This window comes from Moschus berezovskii, chromosome 28 (assembly GCF_049115385.1).
Source record: "Moschus berezovskii isolate FMDL1 chromosome 28, NW_MosBer_1.0, whole genome shotgun sequence".
Classification (NCBI taxonomy): Eukaryota; Metazoa; Chordata; class Mammalia; order Artiodactyla; family Moschidae; genus Moschus; species Moschus berezovskii.
The window spans coordinates 6,414,237-6,431,109 of NC_142487.1; the positions used below are offsets into that span (position 1 = coordinate 6,414,237).

Consider the following 16,873-nt stretch of genomic DNA (forward strand, 5'->3'; position numbering starts at 1 on the left):
CTCCAGTAAGTTGTGATTCTCTGTGTGTCTGCCTGTCTCTCCAGTTCTTAGAGCAGTAATTTGCCCTGTGGCCTCACATCTCTGCCTGGTTTAAGAAAAATTGTTGATTTTTCAGTTTGAAAAGTTTTTTACTTGTTAAGACAGAGTGGTGACTTCTAAGTTCTTTACCTGCTGGACCAGAAACTGCCTGTTATCTTCTTTTTACATATAAAGAAACCAAGGCACAAAGAAGTTTAATAATTTGATCAAGGCCTCCCAGCTAGTGTGTGGTAGTGCCAGGATTTGAATCTCGGTGCTTTAGCTCAGGAATCTGTGCCCTTAACCATCATTGAGAAGAACAATGTTGGGCCAGTGGGGGAGGGAGAAATGTGTTTTCTTACCATGAGATCTTTCATATCTCCAAAGTTTACATTTTCTTTTGTTTTTTATCGGCCATGCCTTGTGGTATGCCATCTAGTTCCCAGGTCAGGGATTGAACCCATGTCCCCTGCATTGGGAGCTCAAAGTCTTAACCACTAAGACCACCAGGGAAGTCATTACATTTTTTTCAAAACATTTTCTAAAACCGTGAAAGGAATATGTGCCAGAAGGGTTGGTTTGAAAATGATGATTACTATAACTTGAAGTAGATACGGTAACCCACTCCAGTATTCTTGCCTGGAGAATCCCATGGACGGAGAAGCCTGGTAGGCTATAGTCCACGGGGTCGCATAGAGCAGGACACAACTGAGCGACTGAACGGAACGGAATGGAATGGAAGTAGATATAATAATTTAACATTTTAGAGTAAAGGGGGGGAAAATTCACTCCTAAATCTACATTTTTACAGATTACATTTCAGTCCTTGTCCATGTTTGTGAATATTATATGTGGGTATTATGTCCTCTTTTTCACTTAACATTGTACCATAGGAATTTCTCCCATGTTTCCATATCGTCTTTACAAATCATATTTAATAGCTGTTTAATAGCCTGTCTTGGCGATGTGCTGTAATTTACAAAAGCATTCTTGTTTTGCTTGACATTTGATAATTGATTTTTTTTTTTTTTTTAACAATAATAGATAATGTTCCACAGTTGTTTCCCTTTCACTGAGTGATTTCATTCAGGATAGCCTCATGAAAGGAACTACTGGGTCAGTATATTTGGATAGATGTATAATTATCACCAATTTTGTCATATTAATTTCTGAAGGACTGTACCAATTATCTGGGCTTCCAGCATTGTATAATTATATCAAATATAATAATATAAAATGTTATATGTACCTATATGGAAAATCTTTTAGATGCAAGGGTAGTGTCAAACTAAGAAACTGTAAAATAAGACCCCTTCCATGAACTGAAACATGGCTTATTCTTAGATTTAAGTTTATGTTACATGGGGCCTAGCATATAGGAGACATTCCATAGAATTTTTTTTTTTTTTTTGGATGTGGACCATTTTTAAAGTCTTTAGTGAAGTTGTTTCAATATTGCTTCTATTTTATGTTTCGGTGTTTTGGCCTCTAGGCATGTGGGATCTTAACTCCCCGACCAGGGATCAAACCCACACCCACTCCTTTAGAAGCTGAAGTCTTAACCACTGGACTGCCAGGGAAGTCCCCATAGATATTTATTGATTGGATAGATGATGAATGGATGGATGAATGACATCCAAGTGATTTCTCCTAATTAACACTTAAGAAGTTAGTGACAAAGTCGAAATGATTTCCTGATTTAGGATATAGAGTTCTTTCTCCTACGGTAACTGCATTCTTACCCCATCCAGTCAACAGTTACTATATACTTAGTATATGAAAAGCATGGTCTGGAAGCTGAGGGTTCTGTGTTATCAGTAAACATAGTCCCATCCATCATGGTCCTCACAGTTTGACTGAGAAACTCACCTACCTCTCCAGACCAAATCCTTATTATAAAATGAAAATGCTGACCTCAGAAGTTCCCTTCAGCTTCTGGATTCAGTGATTTTCTCAAACTCTAAATTTCATACTTCTGGATACTAAGACTCTATGCATATTTTGAAGAGCAATCTAAAAGGACTTTCTCGGTGGGCCAGTGGTTGAAAGTCCACTTGCCAAAGCAGGGGACATGGGTTCTAGCCCTGATCTGGGAAGATTCTACATGCGGCAGAGCAACTAAACCTATTTTCCGCAACTACTGAGCTACTACAGAAGCCTGTGCGCCCTAGAACTTGTGCTCTGAAGCAACAGCAGCCACCACAATGAGAAGCCCTTGCCCTGCAGCTAGAGAAAGTCTGTGTGCAGCAATAAAGACCCAGTGCAGCCAAAAATAAATAAATAAAAATATTTTTTTAATCTAGCTTTTTTAAAAGAGCAACCTAAAGAAACTAGTGATTCTGCGTAATGACAGGAAGTCTTCCTACTCCTCATTTGTTCTTTTGTTCATCATTGTTTGAGCACATGCTAAACATGAGCCACTCATTTAGTTCTAGAAATATGAAAAAAAAAAAGAAAATCCTCTTCTCTTAAAACGTCTTATCGTCTAAGATGGGAAAGCTTTCTGAAGAGGAGTAGTTTGGGAACACAGCAGTACTTCACACAATGCTTGTATGTATGTGTGAACAGGATGTGCTTGTTCTGCTGTCAGGGAGGGGAGAGGCTCCCCTTTGCTCCTCTCTGAGTTCCTGTGGCTGGACCAATCATAACATTGACACAAGACAGATTTACAGGAGAAAAAGAAAAATTTAATTTGTGTGCACAGAGGTTGCAGAGAAATGGAACCTAAGAAGTGGCCAAAGCAAATAGCCTTTTACTTCGTAGACAAAGAAGCAATAAATTTGAGAGGGAGTGACAGGACAAAGAAACAGGTTTGGGTGTTTAATTAGTAAGGAATTTAAGCAGAGTTGGGACTTGGGTAATGATTTAATGAAGAAATAACAAGTGTGCAGGCTTCTCGGCCCTGAATCCTGTCTCTGGTGATAACAATATCTTTCCAGCTCCCAGTACAAGAAGGGCACATTTCATGTGGAAGATTTATTTCCTGCTTTCAGGAATTCTAGAGAGGGTAAAGGTATCATTCTTTGCATTGGCTGTTCCTTAAGTAATTTTAATTCAAACTAATCATCATGCATTGAGGCCTATTTTGGGCCCCAGTACTACTATTCTGGGGCTTCCCAGGTGGCACTAGTGGTAAAGAACCCACCTTCCAATGCAGGAGACATAAGAGATGCGGGTTCAATCCCTGGGTCGGGAAGATCCCCTAGAGGAGAGCACGGCAACCCACTCCAGTATTCTTGCCTGGAGAATGCCATGGACAGAGGAGCCTGGCGAGCTACAGCCCATAGTGTCGCAGAGTGGTGCATAACTGAAGCAACTTATCACGCACTACTATTCTAGCTAAAATGTAAATAAAATGGTCTCCAGTATTAAAGCAGAGAAAGGAAAAGCTAATAACGACTTAGGCTTACCCTCTAATGCTCCCAGAAGCTAATGGGAATTATCACTGAATATTGAAGGTTTATCATGGGGAAAAATACTTGTATTTTTGTACTTGCCAACATCAAGATGAAAGAGGATGAATGGTAGACTCACCATTTCTCTTCTTCTACTTGCACTCCTACGGACTGGAACTTACTGGGTGCTTTATTTCCCCCTGTTTTGTCAGGTTCTTCAGCATCATCCACCTGAAGAAATAGCCACAAGTAGAGGTGCTCTATTTTAGTCATCTTGCTTGAAAAACAAAATCTCATTTCATTAGAAACATCTGTAGTATTACTGGAATGTTTGGTGATATGGTCAATATTTGTGTATTTGATGAACAGCATCACTACATAATTAGCGTGCACTTTGACTCTGCTGATCTTAGTAAAATGCAGTTTTGCTCACTCCTAAGTTACCCAATAAATGTCTGATTCCTGCAGAGATTTGTTAGGATGTACTTAGTTGTGAGCACTATATTAGGAGGAAGTACCTCATGGGATGGGCTTCCCCGATAGCTCAGATGGTAAAGAATCCACCTGTAATGCAGGAGACCCTGGTTCGATCCCTGGGTCGGGAAGATCCTCTCAAGAAGGGATAGGCTACCCACTCCAGTATGCTTGGGCTTCCCTTGAGTTCAACTAGTAAAGAATCTACCTGCAATGAGGGAGACCTGGGTTTGATCCCTGGGTTGGAAATATCCCCTGGAGAAGGGAAAGTCTACCCACTCCAGTATTCTGGCCTGGAGAATGCCATGGACAGTCCATGGGATCACAAAGAGTTGGACATGACTGAGCGACTTTCACTTTCACCTCATGGGATTGTGCTTTTTAAAGTTTTGAATTTGCATATAACAAAATACAAAAGAAGGAAGAAATTTTACTTATTGTAGTTAGAATTGTTGATACTGGGATATTTAGCTATTAACTTATTAAGGTAAACTGTAGAGTACTTCATTTTTTTCCCCTTAAATTAAGGAATTGGCTTTGGATATCACTCCATAGCTTCTAAATAGCTATGTGTATGTTATAATTCATATAGAAAATATATCTAAATATAACTGATAGCTTATGTGACAGATCAGACCCAATCCAAATTTGAAACAAATTTTGTGACTATTCAGAGCAATTAGTTTTATTCACCTTTTTTCTTAATAAATTATTTCTTTTCTAAATATAAAGACAACTTAATGTAAGTCTTTTAAAACCAAAACACAACTACTGAGTCTGAGAGCCACAACTAGTGAAGTCCATGTGCCTAAAGTCCGTGCTCTGCAATAAGAGAAACCACTGCAATGAGAAGCCCACACGCTGCAACTAGAGAAAGCCCACATGCAGCAACAATGACCCAGTGCGACCATTAATAAAAAAAAAGAACCAGGATGCTCCATGCCCTGAGAAAAGGAGAAAGAAAGGAAGCAGGAGTTCGAGGATGGGAGAGGAGGCTGCTGTTTCCTGTCCTAGGCTCGCCCACACATCCAGATGCATAGCTTATTTGCATCAAAGTGTTGTAATCTTCTTAAGCTTTAGTCATTGCCAGTAAATTTATCTCTGACTTTAATCCCCTTAGATACAAATATTGACAAATGTCACCTCTCTCATATAGTGTGTGGGGTAATCTATTTAAACTTTTGAAGAGACACTTAAATTTTTGAAATATGTTGCAGGATTAATTAAATCTCTGTCCTGAAAAAAACCTAAGAACGTCCATGGCAGATGATACAATTTTAGCATTGTTTGGATAATCATCATCTTAAAGGAGGATGGGCTTCCCTGGTGGCTCAGCTGGTAAAGAATCCGCCTGAAATTTGAGAGACCTGGGTTTAATCCCTGGGTTGGGAAGATCCCCTGGAGAAGGGAATGGCTACACACTCCAGCATTCTGGCCTGGAGAATTCCATGAACTGTATAGTCCATGGGGTCATAAATGGTCGGACACCACTGAGTGACTTTCACTTCACTTCAAGTTATTATCACTGTTACTTTTTTTGCTCATTCCCTGGTGGCTCAGATGGTAGAGAATCTGCCTGCAATGCAGGAGATGTGGGGTCGATCCCTGGGTTGGGAAGATCCCCTGGAGGAGGAAATGTCAACCCAGTCCAGTATTCTTGCTTGGGAAATCTCATGGACAGAGGAGCCTGGCAGGCTACAATTCATGGGGTGGCAAAGAGTCAGACACGACTGAGTAACTAACACTTAAAGGAGGATAATACTAATAATAACAACTAAGCCCAATATTTATTGAGCCCTTAGTATGCCAGGCACTATGCCTTGAACTTTACATATATTGTACCCATCAGTTTGTATTATAACCTATAAAGTACCAATGCAACAGCAACTATTATTATTTTCCAATGAGGAAACTATTAAGTAATTGGCCTAAGTTCACACAGGTTGTGAAGTAAATGATTATAATGTTAACTATTATAGATTAAAATGTTGGAAAAGATTTGAGAATTCTGACCCTAAAAAGGTAAACTGTGAGAAGAAGTCCGAAAACTTAGTAATAATCTCGCATATTTGAGGGATTCAGATTTAAGTTGGATTGCAGTGTAATGAAATTTGATGACTATTTTGTAGCCTAAATTGTAGTTTACTTGTTTTTCCATCGCTAAGTCGTGTCCGATTCTTTGCAACCCCATGGACTGCAGCACACCAGGCTTCCCTGTATTCCACTATCTTCTGGAGTTTGTTCAAGTTCATGTCCATTGAGTCAGTGATGCTATCTAACCATCTCATCCTCTACCACCCTCTTTTCCTTTTGCCTTCTATTATTCTTCTTCATCAAAGAAGCTGCATCACGTGGTCACATTAAATGTGAAGGTGTAGGGATCTTCCTGATGGTCCAGTGGTTAAGACTTCAAGCTGCCAATATAGGGTGCATGGGTTTGATCCCTGGTTGGGGAACTAAGATCCCACATGCCATGTGGCATAGCCAGAAGATAAAAAAAGTAATTAATAAAACATGAAAATAAATATGAAGGTACAACTTAGGCTCTGTCAACACAAGATGTGTGAACTTGGGTTCTCATTTCTGGGGTAGGGTGACCACACCACCTATACCAGAAAGCTGCTGTAGGGGCTGGATGAGACAACCATATAAAGCATGCAGTCCTCTCATATAATTTCTGTAGCTGTGAACAAAGATTGGAAGAAGAGCAAGAACAATTCTTTGGCTCACTAAAATATCGAAATAGTCAAGAAGCAGTGCAGTCTCCGAAACAAAGTCTTTGTTCTCAATATTTTTTGTGAATTTCAGAATAGTTCCATCTTACTGGCTAATAATAATAATACAAGTTGGATGTCATATGGTGCATGAATGCTTTATTATTTGGAGAGTTACCTAACCAACCAGTGGTGATAAAGACAGAGATTTTAAATAAAATGAACAATAAGACTGATAAATAATTACCTTTAAATTATATTAAGTGAAAAAAAAAAAAGGCAAGATATAGACTAGTGAGAGGTATATGCTGCTAATATTTGGGTTAAAAAAAAAAGGGTATAAATAAAACATATGTAGTTGACTAAGCGCAAAATAGGGCTTCCCTGGTAGCTCAGCTGGTGAAGAATCTGCCTACAATGGAAGAGGCCACAGTTTGATTCCTGGGTCAGGAAGATCACCTGGAGAAGGGATAGGCTACCCACTTCAGTATTCTTGGCTTCCCTGGTGGCTCAGACAGCAAAGAATCTGCCTGCAATGCCTGAGACCTGGGTTTAATCCGTGGGTTGGGAAGATCCCCTGGAGGAAGGCATGGCAACCCACTCCAGTATTCTTGCCTGGAGAATCCCCATGGACAGAGGAGTCTGGTGGGCTATAGTCCACAAGGTCACAAAGAGCCCGACATGACTGAGCGACTAAGCACGTGTGCAAAATAACCCTGCAGGGAGGTACAGATATTGGTAATATTAATTTTCTCCAGAAAGCAGAACTGACCGGTTCTAGAGAAGGAAATGGCAACCCAGTCCAATATTCTGGCCTGAGAAATCACATGGACAGAGGAGCCTGGCTGGCTACAGTCCATGGGGTCGCAAAGAGTTGGACATGACTTAGCAACTAAATGAACAACAGCAAAATGGACATAATATTAAAATTCTCCATATTAACCTGTTTTAAGTGTCCATTTCCAGTGGCATTAAGTACATCCACATTGTTGCACTACCAGCAGCATTATCCATCCCCAGAATCTTTTCATCATCCCTAACTGAAACCCTCACAGAAAGCTGCATTCTGTAAACTCAGTCCTCCAAATAACCCTCAGTTCAGTAGGTGGGCTATATTAGAAAACAGACTCCGGAAGATGAAACAATTTGCCTGGGACAACACAGAGGAGGGACCTCTGCTCTTCCCCACTCCTCAGAATCCTCTGGGCCATGGGAGGGAATCAGCTCCTGGAATGTGGTTGGGGTGAGGGTGGGTGGAGACTGGCTCCAGACCCTGGCCTCCTGCTAGGTCATCTGGTCCCAAGCCACCAGTGCTACAAGTTCTTTTAGGAAACTTGACAACTCATGCCATGGTAACCTGTAGGTTACATAAAAGCATTTGACTCGTTGCTACCAGAGAAAGTCTAATTGCCCTTTCAAAGTGGATGCTGCAGAGTGGATGGTGAACATCCATCATCGCTGTGAAAACGTACCCCATGCCTGCTCTCAGATGTGCCTTAGAGTTGGTTCAGCGTGGACAGATTTATTGGCCACCATGTCAGGAAGTTATTATTCAAAGGGCACCTGCATAATGGTATAGCACAACCAAAAAAAAAAAAAAAATGGGGGGAAAGAATGACTTTTCGACATGGATGGAAGGAAACTTCCAGCAGGGTAAGCCAAGCTGAACCGATCTACCAACCAAGAATCAGTCTGATCTTATCACCTGGCAACAGAAAACAGTGACCTGAACTGAGAAGCCTGCCAGGGTATCCACCTTTTTAATGACATGCATGATTAAGTAACCCACAATCACACTGACCCTGGTGCACATTCTTCCCTCATGATGCTGTGATGTGAGTTATTGCTTTCCACGCTCTCCATCCCTTTTGGTTTCGCTGGTCATCACTCCCATGTCTGTGCGAAGTAGTTCACATTTTTGTTCTCATGTGGTTACTCAGTAGCATCAAACACACTGTAACACCACCCAGCAACCCACGTTTTTCTTGGATGCCCTCTCTTTTTTTGAGGCTCAAAATGTGCATCAGGAATTGAGGGCACTTCATGTTTGATATTGTGTCCATGTTTCTTTAATTATCATCCACTTGTCTCACAACATTCAATTTGAAAAAAATAAAAGCAGCTAATCAATTATTCTTCAGTTTTTTAAAAATGGAATATTTGGGGGGAAAATTGCTAATAATGTCTATAGACAAAACACTTTCATAATTTTTTTAAATCACTTTTTTTTTTTTGGCCACATGGCTTACAAAATCTTAGTCCTCTGACCAAGGTTTGAACCTGTACCCATGGCAGTGAAATCGTGGAGTCCTAACCACTGGACCACTAGGGAACTCCCTAAAATTACATTTAACTTAGGGGAGTCCAGAGCCAATAATTTGAGAATCTGGTTCTACAATAGCTACATCATCCAAAATGGCAAGAGAGCAAATCTTCTGGGAAAACAAAAAGTTTACATTTCTTGATTTTGGGTTCCTATTTCAAAGGACAGAAAGTGAAGTTGTTGGGACTTCCCTTGTGGTCCAGTGGTTAAGAATTCACCTGCCAATGCAGGGAACATGGGTTGGATCCCTGGCCCGGGAAGATTCCACATGCCATGGAGCAACTAGCCCGTGCGCCACAACTACTGAGCCCGTGCTTCCCAACAAGAGAAGCTACCGCAGTGAGAGGCCCTCACAAGGCAAATGGAGAGTAGTCCCTGCTCACTGCAACTAGAGAAAGCCTGTGCGCACCCACAGAGACCAGAGCAGCCAAAAATAATTCGCGCAGTCGTGCCCGACTCTTTGCAACCCCATGGACTATACAGTCCATGGAGTTCTCCAGGCCATCATACTGGAGTGGGTAGCCATTGCCTTCTCCAGGGGATCTTCCCAACCCAGGGATCGAACCCAAGTCTCCCACATTGCAGGCAGATTCTTTACCAGCTGAGCCACCAGGGAAGCTCCCCAAAATATAACGGATTAATTTGTTTTTTTTAAAAAGGGAGGCTGTTACCTGAATCCCAATGGACAGGCATCGGTTCTTCTTGAAGTGGTCCTTCTTCCTGTCCTCTGCAGTGACGGTGGCCATGGCGGTGGTGACAGTGGTGGCGTTGTTGCCCATGTGTTGACTCGCAGGGCCGTGGATCTGGGCATTGGCGGCTTCGATGGCGGCTGTCAGAGCCTTCATACTGTCCAGGCTCTCCGTGGAGTTGCTCAGTCCAGACTGGCTGATAATATCCCCTCGCTGGCCCTGTCCGTCCATGTAGGCATCCTGGGCCGACTCTGTGCTACTCTGGGCTGTGATAGAAATGAAAGGTTTCGTGGTAGTTCTGGGTGGGACTGGAGGTGGTGTCTTCTTATATGTTGTAATGCAAGATGACACTGGAAGACAGCGAAAACAAAGACACTGATTTCTGCATGGGTTTTAACTGCTGATACTGTAACTGACACCCATTGGATGTTAGGGCCCACGAAACACATCAAGACATTGAACGTGAAAGCAGGTCTGTTGATAGACTAAGGTCCCTGCTTAGGGGGCAGATGGGGGCCTCCTCTAAGGTGACACCGCCCACAAGACTGAAGGAGAAAGAGACTGAAAAACACCGATCTCTGAGATGGAAGTTTCTGAAACGGAGATTAATATGAACCGACATAAAACAGACAGGACTGGCCATCTGTAGAAATCTTCCCAGGCAACAGGGAACCCTGAGAAATAATGAGTAACACGGATGAGGCCAGGGGCAGTCTGCCTTCTTGGGAAAATATTAACCACAGCTAACGCTGAACAAAATAACTCATGGAGAAGATTCTGGTGGTTCATAAAGAACATTGAAAAAAAAGAACGTTGGAAAAAAGAAGAAAAGCAGAGGTTGTGAGCCTGTGTGTTCTAACCCTGAAAACAGCAAAGTGCTGGTGGAGGGCGCTTTGGAGGGGGAAGGAGAGAGGGCTGGGGAGGGGGCGAGCTGAGCACGCTGTCATAACCTGCACCCAGTTCCTCCTCCCTTTCTTCCTGCCTTTCTTTCCCTTTCTCTTCCCTCCCTCCCTCCTCCTTTCCTTCCTTCACTTTTCTGGGTATATGCTCACTATATAAATTTTCTTCTGAGTTGTGGTGGTGTTTCTGAGAGGGAGGGCACTGCACGTGCATCTCCTATTATAAAATATGCAAAATATTGTACAAATGCACACGCTAGTGGGAGATCGGACTTCCCTGGTGGCTCGGATGGTGAAGTGTCTGCCTGCGATGCGGGAGACCTGGGCTCGATCCCTGGGTCAGGAAGATTCCCTGGAGAAGGAAATGGCAACCCACTCTAGTACTCTTGCCTGGAAAATGCCATGGACGGAGGAGCCCGGTAGGCTACAGTACATGCGGTAGCAAAGAGTCGGACGCGACTGAGCAACTTAAATTTCACTTTCACTTAGTGGGAGACCAGCCCTCAGGCAGCCCATAGGAACCCACTCCCTGAAGCGCTGTCCTTCAGGGGATGTGATCAGACCAGGCGCCTAGGTCTGTGCAGCCACCAGCCCCTCCCTGCAAGCATCTGAGGATGACCCCTGGGTCTTGAGGAATCTGGATACACTATTCTCAGCTTTGCATGTATGGAGCACGATGGAGGAAAACACGGAAATGAAGGAAGTTTCGAAGTGGGAACTAGCCCCCCAGTAAAGAACGAGTCCTTAACCAGCTTTCCACAGACCCCTTAAAAAGTGGTTCAGACTATTGTGTTTCCAGCGCTTTCTCCCCCACCTCATTCCCAGCCCCACACTAACACCAAATGCCAGCTAGTTACCCTTGGTTCTAGCTGCCACTTGGGTCATCTAGTTGAATGAAATACTTGCTTCAATATTCAGGGTGTCTCTTGAGGTCACTAAAAAGAAAAAAAAGTGTCCTGTGATGAACAGTGAACAGGAAGACTGGTTTTCTCTGTCCTGCTGTTCTGCTGCCCTGCGATTTGGCTTAATTTCCTAACCCATAAAAGACAGGGACAGAGATACTTGACTACTTCCTAGGGGTTGTCTGAGATTTGAAGGAAGAGGAAAGCACAGATGTCACATTTCGGTATCACGTGTGCTCTGAAAGCGGAGGCAATGAGAATAATAGACACGTAGCCGCTGCTCAGTTACCTGGGGCTAGCAGAGGCTCACCCAGGAAAGCCTTCCATCCCAGCTCTGCGTGAATCACACATCTTTGCATTTGAACCCAGCTCAGCAGTCTGCACTCCATCCTCCACAGTTTTGAGCCAAGGTGCCTGAGAGATAACAGGGCCAGCAGAGGCTCACGGTGGCCGGTGGAGGCAGAGCTGGAGCAGGACTAGGCTGGGCTCAGGTTCCCCACAAGCACAGGGAAGCCAAGGGATGCAGACAGGTGCATGGTTGATGGCTCCCCTCGCTCGACTGAGTCTCCGCACTGTAACCACGGGAGCTACCTCCCGATTCCCAGGAAGTTTGGAGGGGACAACAGTCAGTGTCACTTGCTCACCTGCAGACCAGAGCGGGTGGGACAGGGAGTGACCATCATCAGGATGTGTGTGCTAGTCACTCAGTCCTGTCTGACTCTTTGTGACTCCATGGACTATTAACTTGCCAGGCTCCTCTGTCCATGGGATCCTCCAGGCAAGAATACTGGGGTGGGTTGCCATTTCCTTCTCCAGGGGATCTTCCAGACCCAGGGATCAAACTGGTGTCTCCTACATTGCAGGTGAATTCTTTACCGCCTGAGTCACCATCTGATCTAAGAAACTAGATCATCTTGGGACTTCTCCTACAGTGTGAACTCATTATTTTGTTCAAAATGGGTTCTCCACACATTCTGCCCACTGATAACACCAACAAAATGAAATGCCACCTTCCAACATCAGATGTCTGATATTCTAAATAATCTTTTGATTGTCAGCTATCCCCAGGTTCCTTTCAGCATAATCAAATAATCAAAACAGGATAATGCAGCCAAATACAGTATCATATCATTTCCTGTGATTTACAGTAAAAATCCTGCCACAATGTGATACCTGTGATTTGGGGGGTGGGGAGTGTCACATTATTCCTAGAGTGATGATGGGGCTGGCTACACTCTCCATAGGGCCAAATGCAACTTGGCGCCATCTAGTGACCATTGTCATCTCCTCTTCCATGTCAATAGGAATCATGTCAATGATTCTGGAGGCTGACCACCTGACCTGCCTCCTGAGAAACCTATATGCAGGTCAAGAAGAGACAGAACTGGACACGGAACAACAGACTGGTTCCAAATTGGGAAAAAGGAGTAAATCAAGGCTGTATATTGTCACCCTGCTTATTTAACTTATATGCAGAGTACATCATGAGAAATGCCAAGCTGGATGAAGTACAAGCTGGAATGAAGATTGCGGGGAGAAGCAGCAACCTCAGATATGCAGATGATACCACCCTTATAGCAGAAAGTGAAGAAGAACTAAAGAGCCTCTTGATGAAAGTGAAAAAGGAGAGTGAAAAAGTTGGCTTAAAACTCAACATTCAGAAAACTAAGATCATGGCATTTGGTCCAGTCACTTCATGGCAAATAGATGGGGAAACAATGGAAACAGTGACAGACTTAATTTTTCTGGGCTCCAAAATCACTGCAGATGGTGACTTCAGCCATGAAATTAAAAGACACTTGCTCCTTGGAAGAAAAGCTATGACCAACCTAGACAGTGTATTTAAAAGCAGAGACATTACCAACAAAGGTCCGTCTAGTCAAAGCTATGGTTTTTCCAGTGGTCATGTATGGATGTGAGAGTTGGACTATAAAGAAAGCTGAATGCTGAAGAATTGATGGTTTTGAACTGTGGTTTTGGAGAAGACTTGAGAGTCCCTTGGACTGCAAAGAGATCAAACCAGTCAATCCTAAAGGAAATCAGTCCTGAATATTCATTGGAAGGACTGATGCTGAAGCTGAAACTCCAATACTTTGGCCACCTGATGTGAAGAACTGACTCATTGGAAAAGACCCTGATGCTGGGAAAGATTGAAGGCGGGAGGAGAAGGGGACGACAGAGGATGAGATGGTTGGATGGCATCATCAACTCGATGGACATGAGTTAGAGTAAGCTCTGGAAGTTGGTCATGCACACGGAAGCCTGGTATGCGGCAGTCCATGGGGTTGCAAAGAGCTGGACATGACTGAGCGACTGACCTGAACTGAACTGGAAGCTTGGATCAACAGGGACTTTCAGGGCAGTGGCAGCAGTATTAGGCATCTCCTAGACTCAGAGTGGACAGAAAGAAACCCTGGGACACTGTTTCCCCAACAGGTCGGTCAGGCCCAAGTGCCCAAAGGAGGTAAGAATTTGTGACTGGCTCCCTCTGAAACAGGGAACCGTCCGCCGTGGGGTCGCTCCCCAGGGGCTTCAGTGTTGTCATCATTGTTCAGTCGCTCAATTGTGTCCGACTCTTTATGACCCCACGCACTGCAGCACGCCAGGCTTCCCTGTCCTTCACCATCTCCCAGAGCTTGCTCAAACTCATGTCCATTGAGTCAGTGATGCCATCCAGCCATCTCATCCTCTGTCACCTCCTTCTGCCCTCAGTCTTTCCCAGCATCAGGGTCTTTTCCAAGGAGTTGTCTCTTCACATCAGGTGGCCATAGGATTGGAGCTTCAGCTTCAGCATCAGTCCTTCCAATGAATATTCAGGGTTGATTTCCTTTAGGATTGACTGGTTTGGTTTCCTTGCAGTCCAAGGGACTCTCAAGAGTCTTCTCCAGCACCACAGTTCAAAAACATCAATTCTTTGGCACTCGGCCTTCTTTATAGTCCAACTCTCACATCTGTATATGCTACTGGAAAAAGCATAGCTTTAACAATACGGACCTTTGTTAGCAAAATGATGTCTCTGCTTTTTAATATGCTAAGTTTGTCATAGTTGTTCTTCCAGGGGTTTTACTGTGAGATTTTTACTGGAGTGTAAAGCCTGGCATGATTCTGCCAGGGTTATTGGAGTCAAAGAAGTACACCTGTTGGTCATCAAATAGGAAGTTAAAAGAAATTCAGATGTCTCAGATGGTACTTTGAGGACAAAACTCAGACAACTACATCCCCCAATTTTCCCCAGAATCACTCTTTCTTCATTTTGCAAACTAAACACTTCCTTCTCTTTCTCATTTTTTTCCCCCCTTCTTCTAAATTCTGCTTTCACGTTTCAGCACCACGAATGATTTAGAATCCACTGAGAGGGCATCCCTGGTGGTCCAGTGGTTAAGAATCTGCTTGCCAATGCAGGGGACATGGGTTTCATCCCAGTTCTGGAAGATTCCACATGCCATGGGACAGCTAAGCCCATGCGCCACAACTACTGAGCCTACAGGCCCTAGAGCCTGTGCTTTCCAACACGAGAAGCCACTGCAATGGGTAGCCCACATTCCCCAAAATTAGAGAAAGTCCATATGTGGCAGCAAAGATCCAGCGCAGCCCCAAACAAATAACTAAATAAAGGCTTCTGTTTAAAAAAAGAAAAAGAATCCACCGAGGTCTGAGCTCCAGGAGGTGTGTGGTAGAATGAGGCCCAAGGATGGGGAAGTTAATAAATCTCATTAAGACAGAAACAGAAAGTGAGGGGCTTACATGCAGTAAGGGAAACACTTCATTTGTTTAAGAGGAACATTCTCAAAAAGATTGATTAAAAAAATGCACGTGGTACTTCTATTCCAGTGGAACTTGAAAAAGAAATTATGCTGTTGATTTAATCATTATGGCTGCTTTCTTTTGTCTGGCTTCCCCGGTGGCTCAGATGGTAAAGAATCTGCCTGCCAGTGCAGGAGACCCAGATTTGATTCCTGGGTTGGGAAGATCCCCTGGAGAAAGAACCGTCAACCCACTCCAGTATTCTTGCCTGGAGAATCCCATGGACAGAGAAGCCTAGCGGGCTGCTGTCCATGGAGTCCCAAAGAGTTTGACAGGACTGAACAATAAACACTTTTTTCACTTTCACACTTTTTCCCTGGTAGTCCAGTGGTTAAGACTTTGTGCTCCCAATGCAGGGGGCCCGGGGTTCAATTGTCAGGGAGCTAGACCCTGCATGTCGAAACTAAACATTCTCATGCCACAACCAAAGATCCCATGAGACAACGAAGGGCGAAGATGCCTCCTGCAGCAACAAAGACCCGGAGCAGCCAAATAAATATTAAAAAATATATAAAGGGAGCTAAATGGCATTTCTTCACTGCTATTAAAAAAGAATTCAATAGACATGGTCTCATGACCCAGGAATATGGATCTCACTGAACCCATCTGTTTGATAGTGAGACTGAGGCTCAGGGCAGGTAACTAATTTCGCTGAATCATGCCAATCACAGATGCTCACAGGGACTCAAATCCCATCTCTTCTCCTTCAGCCAAACCACCTGTGTTCATCCGCCTAGTAAACCTTCCATGAAACACCGTGTCCAATAGAGGACAGTGCTCTCCAAGAGGACCTCCAGGAAACTGCTTCTAACTCGTCTGGGTCTAAGGTCTGGAGGATGACTACATTTGGAGTGGTCAGCAAGGGGTGCCCAGCTACGACCTCAAAACGCTGCAAAAGAAGAGAAACTGCACGAAAATAAAATACACATGGAAAAATCGCTCCCTTGTTTCAAAATATTTACAGCCTAACGTTTCCAGGCCACCCAGAGTGTGGTGGTCAGCGGTCTGCGACTTGCCGGCCCCACTGGTGAGGAGGCGGTGATCAGAGGGCTTCGGGGGACGGGGCCCAGGGCTTCTGCTGGCCTCTTTCCTGGTTAGTTTTGGCTCAAGGGCTGTGGCCAGGAGACCGATTTCCACCAGAGCCACCCTCCACGTAAACCACAGAAAGGAGTTAAACTTTTCCTCCTTGTTAAGTAGAGAGAAACAGGCTTGTGTGCGGTGCAGGGGGGCGGAGAGGGATGTGGACAGAGGGAGGTTATGACACCGCCCGTGTCATAACTCTTGTAGTCATAGGACTGGCCAGTTGGTAGTTACCAGTGTTCCAGACACTTCCTAATGCCAGACAAATGCCCCAAGCCCCGGCTTGTCTGGCTTCGAGATCTATTCAACCGATAGCAGCCGGGCTCCACCGGGGAAAGCCGACTTCCAGCGAGCCTCCGCGGCTAATCAAACGCCACATTGTTTTCAGAAGGAAGAATGGAAAGGTTTGTTTCAGAGTCACAGCTTTTTTTTTTTAAGAGGTACTCAAGTTGTTTTAACAAGTTGCTACAAACCTTGGGCTTCCTGAGGTGAGGCTGTCGTGCACAGTGCATGTACTGTCCCAAACTCCAAGGAGGCTGGGATCCGAAAATTAGTCATTAAAAAAAAAAAAGCCC

At 44.0% G+C, this 16,873-nt stretch overlaps 1 protein-coding gene across 9 annotated transcripts in view; it reads right to left on the minus strand.

Moving 5' to 3' along the window:
* The window catches only part of DLGAP1 (DLG associated protein 1), a 533,225-nt gene that overhangs the window by 40,196 nt on the left and 476,156 nt on the right, over nt 1-16,873 (minus strand). For all 9 annotated transcript variants that reach the window (XM_055417159.2, XM_088833502.1, XM_088833501.1 and 6 more), the window contains 2 exons: nt 9,596-9,963; nt 3,553-3,644 (listed from right to left, as the gene is read on the minus strand). In XM_055417159.2, coding sequence (XP_055273134.1) covers nt 3,553-3,644; nt 9,596-9,963 — 460 coding nt within the window. The remainder of the gene's footprint in view (nt 1-3,552; nt 3,645-9,595; nt 9,964-16,873) is intronic.